The sequence below is a fragment of the Typha latifolia genome, chromosome 2 (assembly GCF_019914945.1).
Source record: "Typha latifolia isolate L0001 chromosome 2, TyphaL0001v2, whole genome shotgun sequence".
Lineage (NCBI taxonomy): Eukaryota > Viridiplantae > Streptophyta > Magnoliopsida > Poales > Typhaceae > Typha > Typha latifolia.
In genome coordinates, this window is record NC_133087.1 from 18,509,688 (window position 1) to 18,524,009 (window position 14,322).

The following is a 14,322-nucleotide window of genomic DNA, read 5'->3' on the forward strand; positions in this document are numbered from 1 at the left end:
TTCCTTGATAAAAATATTTGAATACAGTAAGAGAAAATGGTTTAATCTTCTTCAACTTTGAAAAGGACCAACGTAAGATGACACGGTCATCTCCTTATTGGTTGTTTAAAGAGTTGAAAGATTTAAATAAAAGCAAAGCATGTCATGCAACTGATTAGTTTTCTCTCTCTTTATATATATATATATAATATTGCTCGGTCATATATAACAGAGATTGTCAATGCAGCAATTTTCTCTCTCTCTTTATTTTTTGTTGTGCTTTTTCTTCTTTGTAATAGTATACATTTTATGACAAAGAAACATCACTTTTATTAGTAGAATAACCTTTTTTCCATATTGGATTTCAAAAATGCGCCTCCACTTAGCTGCGAATTATCAAATATATATATATATATATATATATATATATATATATAATATAAATAAAATGATTTAGATATCAGTTTATTTGAGTTGTATTTATTATCTCTCCCTGTCATCAAATATTTAATTAGGAACATTAGCATCTTAACTAATCTGTTTAAAAAATTAATAAAAAAACATAAGTCCCCAGATGCACAACTAGTACGCATTCGCTCTTGAATTAGCTAGTCGCACCTGGAATACCACGGACACGGTAGCTGGAGAATGTAATGCAAGTAAATTGTTGGTGTACGTTCTTATCCAAAAATTAAGCTAAAGTGAAAAGGACAACCACCTGTGACGCGCTTTGGTTTTGGATGAAGATTAAATATGACAATAAAATTAATAAGCTAGCTTCGCGACGATAAGTTAAAGTCATCCTGCAATATTTGACACTAATTAAGCTTTCATATTTTGGGGACTTTTTACCAGGCTTCAATCGTCAGAAGAACCATTCAATTAATATATTGGAAAAAGAAAGCAAGGAAAACAAGGCCAAAAGAATTGTTCAACTTATACACATCAGATGTGATGGGCAGGGCAGGGCTGTACACCGATATAATAATTAGGGCCCTCTCAAAATTTCACATTAAATCATATGAATAATAATTTAATATATCATTATAATTTACTTAACTATTTTCTGTTCTTTTTTATTTAATTACTATTTTAAAGAAATTATTTCTTATTCGCTAAATTTTCCAGATCTTTGAAACTAACTAGGAAAAACATTTGAGCTTACATGCAATAGTTTTATGAGTTGTTGGTACGAGTAACTGGCCACTTAACTGTTTTAGCTAAAGAAGTTTGAGAAAACCATACAATTTATTAGATTTTAAATATGGAGTGGAGGTAGCCAAAAATACTGGGGCCATTTGGATAACTAAAGCTACTGGGGCACCTCGGGATTAACTTTCTTGGTGGTTAATTAGAAACACTTGTTGAAATTTTTTTATCAACTTCCATGATACTTGTTGTGCATATACTTATATAAAGACTATAGATATAAAATTAGATATTAAAAATATTTTGGATGTCTTGTCGTTTGGCTGAAAGTTATAAGCATAAGAGAAGTAATGTTAATAGTCCAAAAATTATATATATTTGGAGTACTATTTGTGTGGCGGAGAAGTGATAGATGCATGCATGGTCCATGCAGTCGGCACCATTTCGACCAGCAAAGAGACTACAAATCCAAGTGAAGCCCGGCTCCCATTGGTAATGCGTTGTTTAGCCAATGTGGGGCCTTTTTGGCGGTGCACTGCACTATCTATCCGATCTCATCTACCTCACAAACTACCTTCCCCGCTAAAAGGCACGGAGATCTCTCTCGCCCGAGACTCGAGAGCGAGCAAAACCGTGCGAGATAGCAGCCGGCCTAGCGACGTGGCAAAGGATGGACCGCGTATAGATCAAAATTGGTACATCAAGCGGGCCCCACCGCACTGTACGTCGCATGTGAAGCTGCACGTTCGACAGGGCCCACAGCACTGCGAGATGATTGGCCCTTCTCCGGTGGGACCCATTATGTGCAGCTCGTGCTTTGCATGGGAGCGGGCTGCTGCAAACGCGGTGACGGGACGCTGCTAAATAGCTCCTCCTTGGTTGGGTTTTGGTTTTGGTTTTGGTTTTGGTTTTGGTTTGAATGCTAGCTTTTTAATATATGTATATATTTGAAACATTGCAGTAGGCAGTAGGCAGTAGGTAAGGTTGGAGATTTTCTCACATTTAACTTAATTTCATCACAGAGGCGGTGCAATAAGCCAACGCAGAGAGTTAACAGTTACTCGGCTCCTATCAATAATCATCCTATAGACTATAGACTATGGAGTATGGAGTACGATCATTGGTCCCTCCTTTTAAATTTGTTTCTGTCAACTTTAATTAATGTACTATTGCGCCCAAAACTTCATTTTTAAAATGTTCAAACTAAATATTATACGTGAAATAGACACACTTCTTTGCTTAAGTAAAAAGCGAAAGAAATATTTAAAAAATAAAAGCAAAGATGGACGTCAAGATTTTAATGTGAAAAAATTCAAACAGAAAAAAACTACGAATCCAAACTCGAAACAAAACCAATCACTAGAATAGTAGCAGTCACTAGAATCCACGATTCACCGCTTCTCGTGATTGATATCCAACCTCAGTAGCCCTCGAGATTGATCTTTCGTCTAAATAGCCCTTAAGACGAAATATTAAGTATTGTAAAAGAGTCGGACCTTGTTGGTTGAAAAAACAATGCAGCCTTAAGAATTCTCCTTCAAATTGCTTCACCAACTAACTTAGAGTTAGGGCATCACAATACTTATATATGATCTCCAAGATAGAGTTAAATTCAAGTCTTATCCAAACTTACGAAAGTCCAAAAATTACAAACTTCGTAGGTGCATTCGAACGCTGATCTCTATTTGTGCGAACATGCTATGAACCCAAAAAAATTTCTCGTTTGATTTTGCAATTCTTCAAACCAAATGCTCTACGTCTTTATCCTATAATAGCTAGAGTGGGATATATATGGCCTGATATGCTTGCACTTAAAAGTAATTAACTGGGGAAGATGATCAATCGATCGACGGATGTCCCACGTGTCTACTAACTACTGCATGCAGTCGTAATAAATTAAATAGATGTCATGAGTTTGCGTGACAGCATTCTATTGTCTACAAAATAAGGACCCAAGGAACACCCTTCTTGTACATTTAGAAAGATTAACAAGTTTGATTAGTTTAATATTTGTACAATTAGCTTTTCAAAATTTTAATATATATATATATATACATACATACATATAGTACGGTACTAGGTAGAGAAAAAGAAGAGATTAGAGATTTGGAGGAGGCATGCAGGTGTGAATACGGATCGAACTTTGTTTCCATCATCTATGAGTCAACACGTGACGGTCAACTGGCCTAATTCCTCTTGAGAATCAAGTTCAAATTTAACAAATAATAATGCATGCATGTTTCACGTGAGAATTAAATAAACTAGAGAGATGTTGTACTCGTACCTAATAAGCCTTTATGGTGGAGCACATCTTATTCATATGTTATTTCTTCTGTTTCAACTAGCTCAACAGCTCTGAATACTTGTGTACACATATGTTTAGCTATATATAATTTTCTCTGTAAAGTATTAATTATAAAAAGTGTTTGGCAACAAAGAAAAATAATAGAGGAATCCATGCTTAGACCATTACAATACATCCTATTGCTATATATCTGATTTAATATTAATTACTGTCTTTATCTTTCACTAGTGTAAATGAACCAGACTAGCCGCTTTATTCCCATTCGCTTTATTCCCATTTGTTGTTGACTAACCCAAGAGAAAGATATACATACATGCACGAAAAATTTAGAGAAAGAACAGCGTTAGAAAAAAAGGTAGTTTGACCGATCAAATGAGTACAATTGACGTATATCATATATGGGTATAGCATGAATTAATTTGAACCTTTTATTTGTTTTCAAAGTCGATCATCTAGCAACCGCCAATTCAGATCGATTATAATTATTATATAAAACGTGTTTCACATCCGTCCGTCCGTCCGTCCGTCCAATTGTTAGCTAACATATATAATATTGCTAGCTCAACTAATTAATTTATCTACGTAATATAATGTAATGTAAATAAACTAAGAGAGAATATGCAGTCGTAAATGTTGAAATCTGTGTCCTTTATTCCCTACCTAATCGGACAAACTCCTGGATTGGAAGTTGATTCGTTTGCCCAAGTTTACGTAAGCTAAGTTCCTAACACGTGAACGTGAACTAGATCTATTGTATAAACACACGTTTGGCGTAGTGTGTCGCACCTAAAAATCCATATCTTGAAGATGACAATTATACATATACATATATATATATATATATATATATATATGAACGATTAAGATGCCTGGACAATCAAAAACTCTGGCTTATATGCAGATTACATGTAAGATAACTAATGGACTAATAAATGCTAAGGAACACAAATATTTTCAAAAGAAATTAAACTAACATGAATACGTTATAATAATAATTTGCATACTTAACCCATTAGCCACTTGTCTAATTTTTGAAAGAGGGACCACAAAAGTTTCCCAACTGTCCCTGATCTTTACGTTTTGATATTTTAACCTTGCATATTCATCATGCATATATATACAAATAATTACAGTTTGATCCCTAAATTATTTTTGACACCGACTCGCTTTATCTATGAAAAATTAATGGAAGGAGTGTTTGAGATATTCTAAATAAGTCTAGGGTCTATGTATCACAAAATAAAAAAAAAATCAAAGGAAGTATATATGTGAAAAAGAATCATAATTAAATACACTCTAAAAGAATTATTTTCTTGAATTGATTATTGGCATCTTTTTCTTTTGAAAAATAGTCATACTGATCATGTCATTAGTTTTATTAAACAATTACAGCTTGATACATAAAAAGAGAGGCGAGCGACGGATGGCTGTGACGAACGGCGAGACTATCTCTTTCTCTCTCTCTCTCTCTCTCTCTCCGCAAGCAGCTTCTTTGCTATGTTCTCTCTTTCTCTCCCTCCTCGCAAGCAACTCCTCTCTCTCTCACTGCCTCTCTGCTCTCTTTCTCTCCCCCCGCAAGCAGCTTCTCTACTCTGCTTTCTCTCTCTCTCTCCCTCCCCGCAAGTAGCTCCTCTCCCTCTCTCCCTCCTCGAAAATATCTCCTCTATTTCTTTCTCTCTCTCACTGCCTCTGCTCTCCTTTAGAGCCTTTTATAGTTTTATTTTTTCTTTTTTTATATTGATAGGGCATTAGGGCTTAAATTTAGATATATGTTGTTTATATTAATTCTAATTAGTGTGATAAATTAATTATACTAAATTTAAATATTTGTTGTTAAATTATGTTAAAGCATCTCTGCTCTGTTAAATTGTTAAATTTCTAATACATATTTCTCTTTAAATTAGTTCTTACAGCTTGATATATGTGTATTTAACACTATTAGATTACAAACTTTTACCATATATATATATATATATATATTTTTTTTTTTTTTTTTGCCATGTCCTATGTCGTGTCCGTGTCCTATATTTTTAAAATGTGCATGCTTCATTGGTACCCATAGTAATTGAATGGTTATAAAGAGAGAAACGGGGTGAGGCAATAGGGGTACAGGCAGGGCGAAGGTGGCTTGCACGAATGGGCCGGGACCAGAGTAGTCGAGGTCCATGGCAGCCAACCTAGCAGTGACGAGGTGGAAGGATGAGTAAGGGACCGAGGCGAGGTCCACCGCCCTCGGCGCAAACGATAGAACCGCAACCAAAATAGAGGCAAGATCCATGACAGACGATGGAGGCATAGTTGGCCAGAGAGGGGACAACGACGAATGACAATGGGAAAAAAGAGGGGCCGTGGGAAGGGAGAAAAGAAGAGGGGCAAGGAGAAAGGAGAGGAGGGGGAGAGAGTAAGTAACCAATCGAAAGAGAGGGAGGGAGAAAACCTATCCGGTCCTTCCGCGTAGCCAAGGGGAGGGGAGGCAGACCACGACGGTTAGTGAAAGCCCCTATTGCAAGGGGAAAAATCTCGAAACCCTAGCCCTAGCATTGCTAGGGCCAATCACATCGGTTCTTGTGACTATTGGCATACTAGATCTAGTGGTTATATGTAGAAGAGAAATTAAAAAAAAAAGATTATTTTTACACGTGGAAGTATTTAAGTTTCTATTTTTGAGATTATGGGGCAAGTGCTAAGGACAACGGAATATTTCTGGTGAAGCATATGAGGCTGATGAGGAAGGAAAGCAACTAGAGCCCCTTTAAGTCTCGGATGTGGGTCCTAAAGATTGGAATTAACATACAAAGCTATAACTTTTATTAATTAGTTGTTACATCTACTTGGATGTATATAATTTGCTTGTCCCTCTCTTGCATCAAAGTCACACCTATTGTTATGTATGTGCCCTGGAGAGAAAGCAACAAGAAGTTAGCAGTAACAAGAGAAAGGCAAATAATATATATAACTAAGAGAGTGAAAGCTACGTTGTTGGCTTGTGAAGTGATGCGTGGGGGAAGAATGAAACATTGCTGGAGGTTACTTGGTGAAGTTAATTAAGCAATTAATGAGCTAGTTCTGGACAACAAATTTTCAGGATCTTACCAGATTAATAGAAGACCTGTCGAGTAATCAAATATATTGGATAGCATATAAAGCTAATTTTATCATTAGTTATGCATGAAACAAGTTCCTTGTTTTTAGATGCTATCTTTAAGTTAATTACTTGGTCATTTCATGCTATTCTTTTCTTTTTTAAGATGACATGGATGAGCGCAGTTAAATCCAAAGTTATTTCACTTTTGCATATCATTTTTTGTACTGCTTATTGTTTTTACTTCTTGCGGACATATATATATATATATATATATATATATATATATATTACAGGATTACTTCCTAATAATTGTAAGTGTGAAATATCACCTAATAAGTTATGGAAATATAGACTCCTTGTACAAAATTATTCTATTTAAAGATGCTTATTTTGCCATGCTGTTCCGTAGCTCATACAGTGAGTGCTGGTTGTTAGAAGTAGAATTAATTGTTTCAGTAAATGAGTCATTGAATGTTCTTGAGAATATATCCTTCAAGTAACTAAACTACACTACAAGTAATGATCACTGTATAGCAGTCACTTCTAAATGCTTGGGTTGAGTCCAAAATCTTCCCCTATTGGAGTGCTACCCTCTTCTTTAACCAAAAAAGAGAGTGATTGAGAGGAACATTTGTAGCACATGTGCTCTAAAACATGCCTGCCCTTTCTTTCAAGTAAAGCAATTGAGTTATTATATAGACACCTCATTTAAGCCTAACTCACGTACAATATTCTCCCCTATATATGCCAAGAAGATATATCTTCTAGAGAGAGAGAGGGGGCGAAGATGTGACCTTTTACTGTTTCGGGCCTGTCTGTGGGACTCAGAGCTGGGCTTTTGGGTCCAAGGCTGCATCTTACATAGATGGGCTTTGATGTTTTAAGTTCTCGGTTGGTCATAGTAATTTCCGAATCTATCATTTAAGATATGCTTGTTTATAAGAAGGTGGAATTGGGGAAGCAAGGAAAAATAAAGTGGTAATGGCACCTTCTCAGAGTCATTTGTCGAAATATTGTTATGGCATTGATGCTGTGTTATGATATTTTGGTTTTGTTGACACGACACATTTGATATAATTCTTTTGGTACTACTAATTACTATCCAATGTTTCAATACTTTGGGAAGCAATCACACCTACCTATAACTTATATCATGCATGCATGCCTGCAAATTAATTAGCCGCCCTCATACATATTATGTTAAACCTCCTTGTTGGTACATTTCAATGATGAAATTAACCACATTATTATCTGACCCCAAGAGCAACATACATGACATCCATCTAGATTCTCTTTACGCTTATCCTCCAAAAAGAAAAAAAAGAAAGAAAGAAGGAAAATCCCTCTTCCCTTCAACACTGCACTTGGTCATCGTGGAAGGCGTTGAGCACGAATCGCGAGGCGTAGTTTACACCGTTGGAGCGGATGCTTTGTTTTTTTCCATGATGAAATCTCAGCCGTAGTTATTAGCACACACACGTCCATCAGAATTGCCACGCGTCACTCATCATCTGATATTCACACACTGGCCGGAAAGGTTTACGCACCATACCTCGTCGTTTTTATAGGTATGTTTTGGACGTATTGCCGAATTGGTGGAGTACATTTATCAAAGGACTCGGTTTTCCTTTCTTTAATGCTTCTAGGGTCTGGCCCCTATCGAAATCGCATCGCTCCTTTTTCTCTCTTATCTCCCGCAGCTTGCGAACCCTCTCGTCTTCGATCATCAGGTACTTCTCTTCCCTGGAAATTTCTATTTTTTTACCTATTCGTTCGTATTTAGGTTCTCAATTTCTAGGCAATTTGTTTCTTGATTCGGCTCTTCTTCCTGTGGGTGCCGGGGATTGAATTCTTCCGTTGACTGCAGTTCTGACCGATTTGTTAAGGAGGGGTTTCCAATTCGAGCGTTTTATCTTTAATTTCCTAATGATTTAGGTATTTGTCATTCTTAATCTTCTGACATTTGTGATCTGCACCGATATGTTTTGATGGGATTGGGGGCTTGGGGCTGACTTGGGTATTTTGGATCAGAATTAGGGTTTGGGGAAAATTAAAGAATTCAGCCGTACAGATGCTTGCTTCTGGGCTAAGGTTTGTATATTTAATGAAGGAATGCGTGTAGATCTCTAGACGGATCTGATTCTGATAGCATGTCGATTGTTCTGTATGAAACCGTTGTTAGACAATTGCAAAGGATAATGCTTTCTGGTTAAGAGAAATCCCACAATATTCTTTGTTTTGTCTATGGAAAGATCAAAACCATTTTATAAGTTCCTACTTTTATCTTGACAGTCTGGTTTGCAGTTAAAATCCCCTCAATTTTACATTCCTCCTGGCAATCTGATTTTTTGTAGAAAATTTCAGATTTCAGCGTTTTCATTGGAAGCTTACATATTTATCTCAATTGTACTGACTGCTGTATTGATCAACGTGAGATTGGTATACTGCGATGGCTACTTATCCATTTAACTATGAAATTTCTCTTGTAAAAATGGTCTAGTCAGAATTTGCAAGCTCTTTTTTTCGTGGTTGATTATCCTTGCATCTTTGCTGATTTTTGTTTTCATTTAACTTCAGGAAGTACTCTTATTGAGTTACTGGGCTGAAAGTAAGCTTGGGAATTCCTTGGGAACCACAAAACTAATGAGGGGCCACGAGAGCTCTGTGAGTTACTAATCTGTGATCAAGTTACCTGTTGATGTTTATAACTTTGCCCTAGTTTTTCTACTTCCCCAATCATGCTCATGAACAACAAGTATGTCGATAACTAGCTGGCTGTTATTGTGTAGAGTTTTCACCAAAGAGTTGATGATTATGAAGAGGAAGACTATGATCATGATGAATATGAGGAGGAAGTTTCAGATGCCGAGGAAGAAGAAGAACCTGAAGCCCGTAAGCCCACTCAGGAGGAACAGAATTTTCTCAAGCTCAGGGAGAAGCTAAAGGATAAATTTAGACAAAAGTTGAAGAAACAGGGTGCTGGTTCTTTTGGTCATTTATCTTCATCTAAGGACAAGAAGAGGATGAGCGGCACCACAAATGACAAGTGAGTTTATTCTGTTGGGATAAATACTTATTTCTTCCTCGGTGCATGCTGATTAATAAATGTCATGGATGAGTTCGTTAACACTATTTTAAAGCAGACATACTAGTGGCAATGCTTAGATTGATATCATTACAAGGATGCCAGTAGCCAGCTATGGATACATTAGAATGTTGGGATATTTTAGTTGTGAATACTCTGTAACCTTTTTGTCATGTCCATAACAAAGATGGTCTGACAAGGATTACAGTTAATAGGACGGTTATGTGCCTATGTTACGGTCAATTCCTTTATCTATAGTTCCCTTCCTCTTGTTACATATGCTGATTATTTTATGCTTTAGTTGCCTCACTTTTTAGAACTTCATATCCTGCTAAAGGGGCTATTCTGTGAAGCAAAAATGTTAGAAGTTTTGCAAGGGAGTAACAAATGTACCCATCTTAGGTCCTTGACTACCAATATGCTCTGACAGGGTTATTGTGCTTATTCATTTTACGTAAGTTACTTTGTTGACATTATTGATTTTTTCATCAGTATCAGAGAACCAATCTGCATGACTTTTGGTTGGCGCAATGTCTTGTATTATGTATCTGATGGTTTCAAACAGCCGTTTCTTATCAAATCTGTGTATTTCTTAGTCATTATTCTGTGCTCTTCTCCCTGGCATGCTTACTAATTGATTTATATAATTGGTCTCTTATGGAGTTCATTACGTGTAACTTGTCGATCATCTTAATGCACAATCTTTCAAGAAGTTGGATAACTAGGTGACAACATGCGTGGGGACTTTGAGTCTTTGACATGTACTAATTTGCTGAACTTATTAAGTATTAACTATGTAATACAACCATCTCCACAAGCTTATTATGGCTAGAATAAGGACGAACTTTCAGTGAATGCCATTTAAGCTGTAAAAGAGTGCGGAGAGTTCTTGCATGGTATACAAGGAGAATCTTTTGAATGGTTGCGTTGCTTTATTATCTTATTATTTGACTACTCTACATGTAGGAGCTGTTTATTGTTTCTTAGTAGAGTTGGTTTGATAGGATAACTTGCTCTTCGCTGATACAAAATAATACTTTTGCAGATTTGGCTCCTTCTTTGGCCCTTCCCAGCCTGTTATTGCTCCACGAGTTATTGAAGAAAGCCGTTCCATAAGGGAAACTAAGCATATTGTGTCTAAAGCTTCGACTTCTTCTAGTGTATGTTCAATGGACCATTTGTATTCAAATTTTCAGCATTAATTTGAAACATGAAATATAAGATTATTTTTTTCTGCAGAAAAGGGATCCCTCAACTTCAGAAATAAGGACATATTCGCATCACCAGAAACCAAAAGTTGTAAATGAGGTATGGAACCAATTATTTGCACCCTTATTATTGCATTACATGGTGTTACAGATATGCAAATCTCTTTCCTTTCTTAGGCAAAAAAGAAAGCTCAGACATTAAAAGACATGAGGGACTACTCATTTTTACTCTCTGATGATGCTGATCTTCCTTCTCCTGCAAAGGAGCAGCCAGCACCCAGAAATGCTGCTGTTCCAAAATCTGGTATGTTTTGATTGTAGTGCCCTAACATCTGGACATTGTTTTGTAAGCTTCAAGCGTATTTGGTCTTTTCATAGAGGATACTTATACAGGTTTCTCCTCATGTGGAAGATGGTCGATCAGTGCACTCACCATTGAAGAACAAGATGCCAACAAAGAAACCATCCGGGTTAGTACCTGAGGGCCATGGGCTGAAAAACTTGTCTTCCACAAGTAGGCACATGCCGACCAAGGTGGGGCCTGTGAAGGAAGCTCCTGTCAACAGACATAAGCCAGTACCAAGAGATCCTAGAAAGGTGCTTAATGGTGGTGTTAGAAATGGGTTGAGCCAGACTGCAGGAAGTAAGGTTTTAACCCAGAAGATTCCTGTCCATGCCACGAGTACAAACAGGGTCCCTGGGAAGGTCACTGTTGATCCTAGTTTGAAACAGACTTCCATGTCTACAAAGCCCCATGCCTCCACACAGAGTCATTATTCTGAACAAAGAAGAGTACCTCAAGAACCTGCTAAAGCCAAATCAACACTTAAGCAGCCCTTGCCTTCCTCAAAAGTTCAGGTATACTTTTCTTCTACTGATGCATGCTTATGGTTTGTTTAAATGCTAGTGGAATACTTAATCTATTATTACATTACGGTTATACATAAGCAACTACAGATGTTGCATACATATATGAATTTTCCTTTCGCTGAATCGATTCTTTACTTATGTAATTTTTTTAATCAGAATGCTATTCTCTGTACCTTTCTGACTTCTGACTTGCTGTTTTGTGAAGCCGTCAAAGCAAATCTCTTCACATAGCAAGCATGATGACCGGCTAAAGAAAAGGCCTGCGAAAAGGAATATAGATGAAGATGAAGATGGTGAATTTGCTATAGGAATGATCAGACAGATGTTTAGGTATTGTTCTTGTTGTCATTCTTCATTGCATTGTTAGATGTCACCATCATCCAATTCTATAATAGCATTAACCAGTTCAATATTGTTTAAGCTATAAGATAAGCTCATTTAATAATTTAAACTTTAAAGTCTTGAATGAGGATATATATTGTAGCTAACCTACAATATTTGTTCTATTATAGACCATGGGCATTGATTGTAGAGATTTTCAAGCATTTTTTTTCTTATGAAAACCACGTTCATTTTTGGCCTGTGTCTTAAAACGGAAGCGTTCCATTCTGTACTGTTTTTTTTTTTCTTACACGAAAAAGTTTTTGTTTGAGAACAATATTATAGATCCATTGAGAATGATATATACTTGGGAATTAATGTGTTATATATTCTGTGTAGGTATGATCCTAGTAAATACAGGGGGATGGATGAAGATGATAGTGACATGGAAGTTGGCTTCGATAGAATACAGAAAGAGGAGCGTAGAAGGTATGGAACATTTTGCTCTAAATAAATGCTTTTTTTTGAGACAGCAGCTAACTGAAGTGGCCTGGTTAATTGCATTAACTTGTTTATGTTATTGTTGCTGATTTGATCTTTTAAATGCATGTGCTTACGAAAGGCCTAACAAGCGATATACTTTAGTACTGGCTGATGCTGCAAGGATTCAGTATTCTTTCTTTATATATAAATTTCAGATTTTGTGATATAAAAATCTAAAAGATTTGAAAACATATGTATGATGTATGAACTCACCCAAAATGTTAAAAATATCGTTTAAGGATTCAAAACCACTGGTGGAGAAAGACTTATATTTACCAAGTCCACAGGGTAGAAGCCTGAGAGACTGGAGCAATAGGGACCTGAAGGGCATCTCTAGGGTCTGAAAATTGGCTGTAATTTGACCCTTAGAGCCCAAACTGACAAAACAAGTGATTCCAGTCTTAAATTAGATATTTTCCTAGTCTTTCTTTCTGGTTTTAGATTGGCCTCTACCTATACTGATCCAGTTAAGGCTGGAATGAACTTTGTTTGGCTCAAACTTGGAGCCTTGGACAGACCCTTTATCTAGCTATGGTGCTGGAAGAACCAGCGGAGAAGCTAAGAAACACATTAATACTACTTGAGTAACATTTTCATGATGGATCTGGTAATAATTTTTTAATCAATGCTGCAGTTCCAAGATTGCTAGAAAGGAGGATGAAGAGCAGCTTCGTCTTATTGAGGAAGAAGAGCGGAGAGAGAGGATGAGAAAGAAGCAAAAGTTGCGGTAGAGTTGATGCAGCATTTGTCTTACACAATTCTCAGCTCTCCATTTTATGCTTGTTAAATGGCAGATGGAATAATTTCCTGCCTTCTGGGGTCAGTAATTTTGATTTATGAGAAATTTGTTTGGTATCTCTACTTGTTTTCTACCAGTGTGAAGATTCAGTTAACATTATTCATAGGATGTAGCTTATTGTGCTTAGTGGATGCTGATTTCAGGTGGGATTTGATATGGTGTCTGTTAGTTTAATTCGGGAAGTTTTGACTTTTTCCAGTCCAGTCACAAGAGCAGTTTATTCTGCAAACCTCGTACTTGCAGGAGAACATCCGGATCAGTAGGACTTTCAAATCATGAGTATTAAATAACTACTTCAATCATCAATAAGTAAGGAGACAAAACTCAGGTTGCTATGCCCTTCTGAAGTGATCCGTCATAGCAAATAGGGACTTGTTAAACTAGTAGCTTCTTTTAGTTAACATAAAAGCTGATTCATTATTCAGCATTAGTGTAGATGAAAGTTTTAATAAATCAATAAGCAAGTGAATTATCCTCATAAAAGTTCGTCGGAGTTGATCATAGAAAAAATTGCAATTAAGCCTATAAAGGCTACATGCACTCTTCGAATTTTATCATTGAAGTGTTCGTGCTGATTGGCTTGATAGTAGAAGAGGTTAATTACTATATTACACAGACTACACACATTAATCCCTGAAATGTGGTGTCTGTAGCCCACTACTTCCCTTCGTTTCTCTGCATTTTTGGGCTTATCTTGAATCTGGAATACCTCATATGCAAATCAGCGACATGCCAACTTTTTTTTTTCCTTTTGACCTAATGTTGTGTTCTCCATCAGTATCACGAATGCCACCAACCGTCTGCTGGTTACTATGTTAAGCACATTTTTTGAGAAAATACTACGGTAAGCATATTCCAGATAGGACGGTAAATATCGAGCAGTTCTTAGATGGATGCTTGGTCTTGGCAGGTTTAAACATTACATGAACGTGTTGAGAATGAGCGGGAGTTAAGAAAGTTATTACAAAGAAGGAAAAA

The 14,322-nt window shown here is 36.6% G+C and overlaps 1 protein-coding gene across 2 annotated transcripts; it reads left to right on the top strand.

Moving 5' to 3' along the window:
* The first annotated feature begins 8,122 nt into the window (after positions 1 to 8,122).
* Positions 8,123 to 13,498, top strand: LOC140781692 (uncharacterized). Of its 2 annotated transcripts, XM_073127791.1 has the most exons (11): positions 8,240 to 8,453; positions 8,550 to 8,609; positions 9,096 to 9,182; positions 9,308 to 9,564; positions 10,649 to 10,763; positions 10,843 to 10,911; positions 10,989 to 11,115; positions 11,224 to 11,669; positions 11,887 to 12,011; positions 12,402 to 12,491; positions 13,180 to 13,498. In XM_073127791.1, exons 3-11 carry the CDS (start codon positions 9,162 to 9,164, stop codon positions 13,274 to 13,276), a joined length of 1,347 nt encoding a protein of 448 aa, XP_072983892.1. In that variant the 5' UTR covers positions 8,240 to 8,453; positions 8,550 to 8,609; positions 9,096 to 9,161; the 3' UTR covers positions 13,277 to 13,498. The 2 variants fall into 2 exon arrangements, with proteins under 2 accessions (XP_072983891.1, XP_072983892.1); XM_073127790.1 differs by lacking the exon at positions 8,550 to 8,609 and having other exon boundaries at positions 8,123 to 8,248.
* The last annotated feature ends 824 nt before the right edge of the window (positions 13,499 to 14,322 follow it).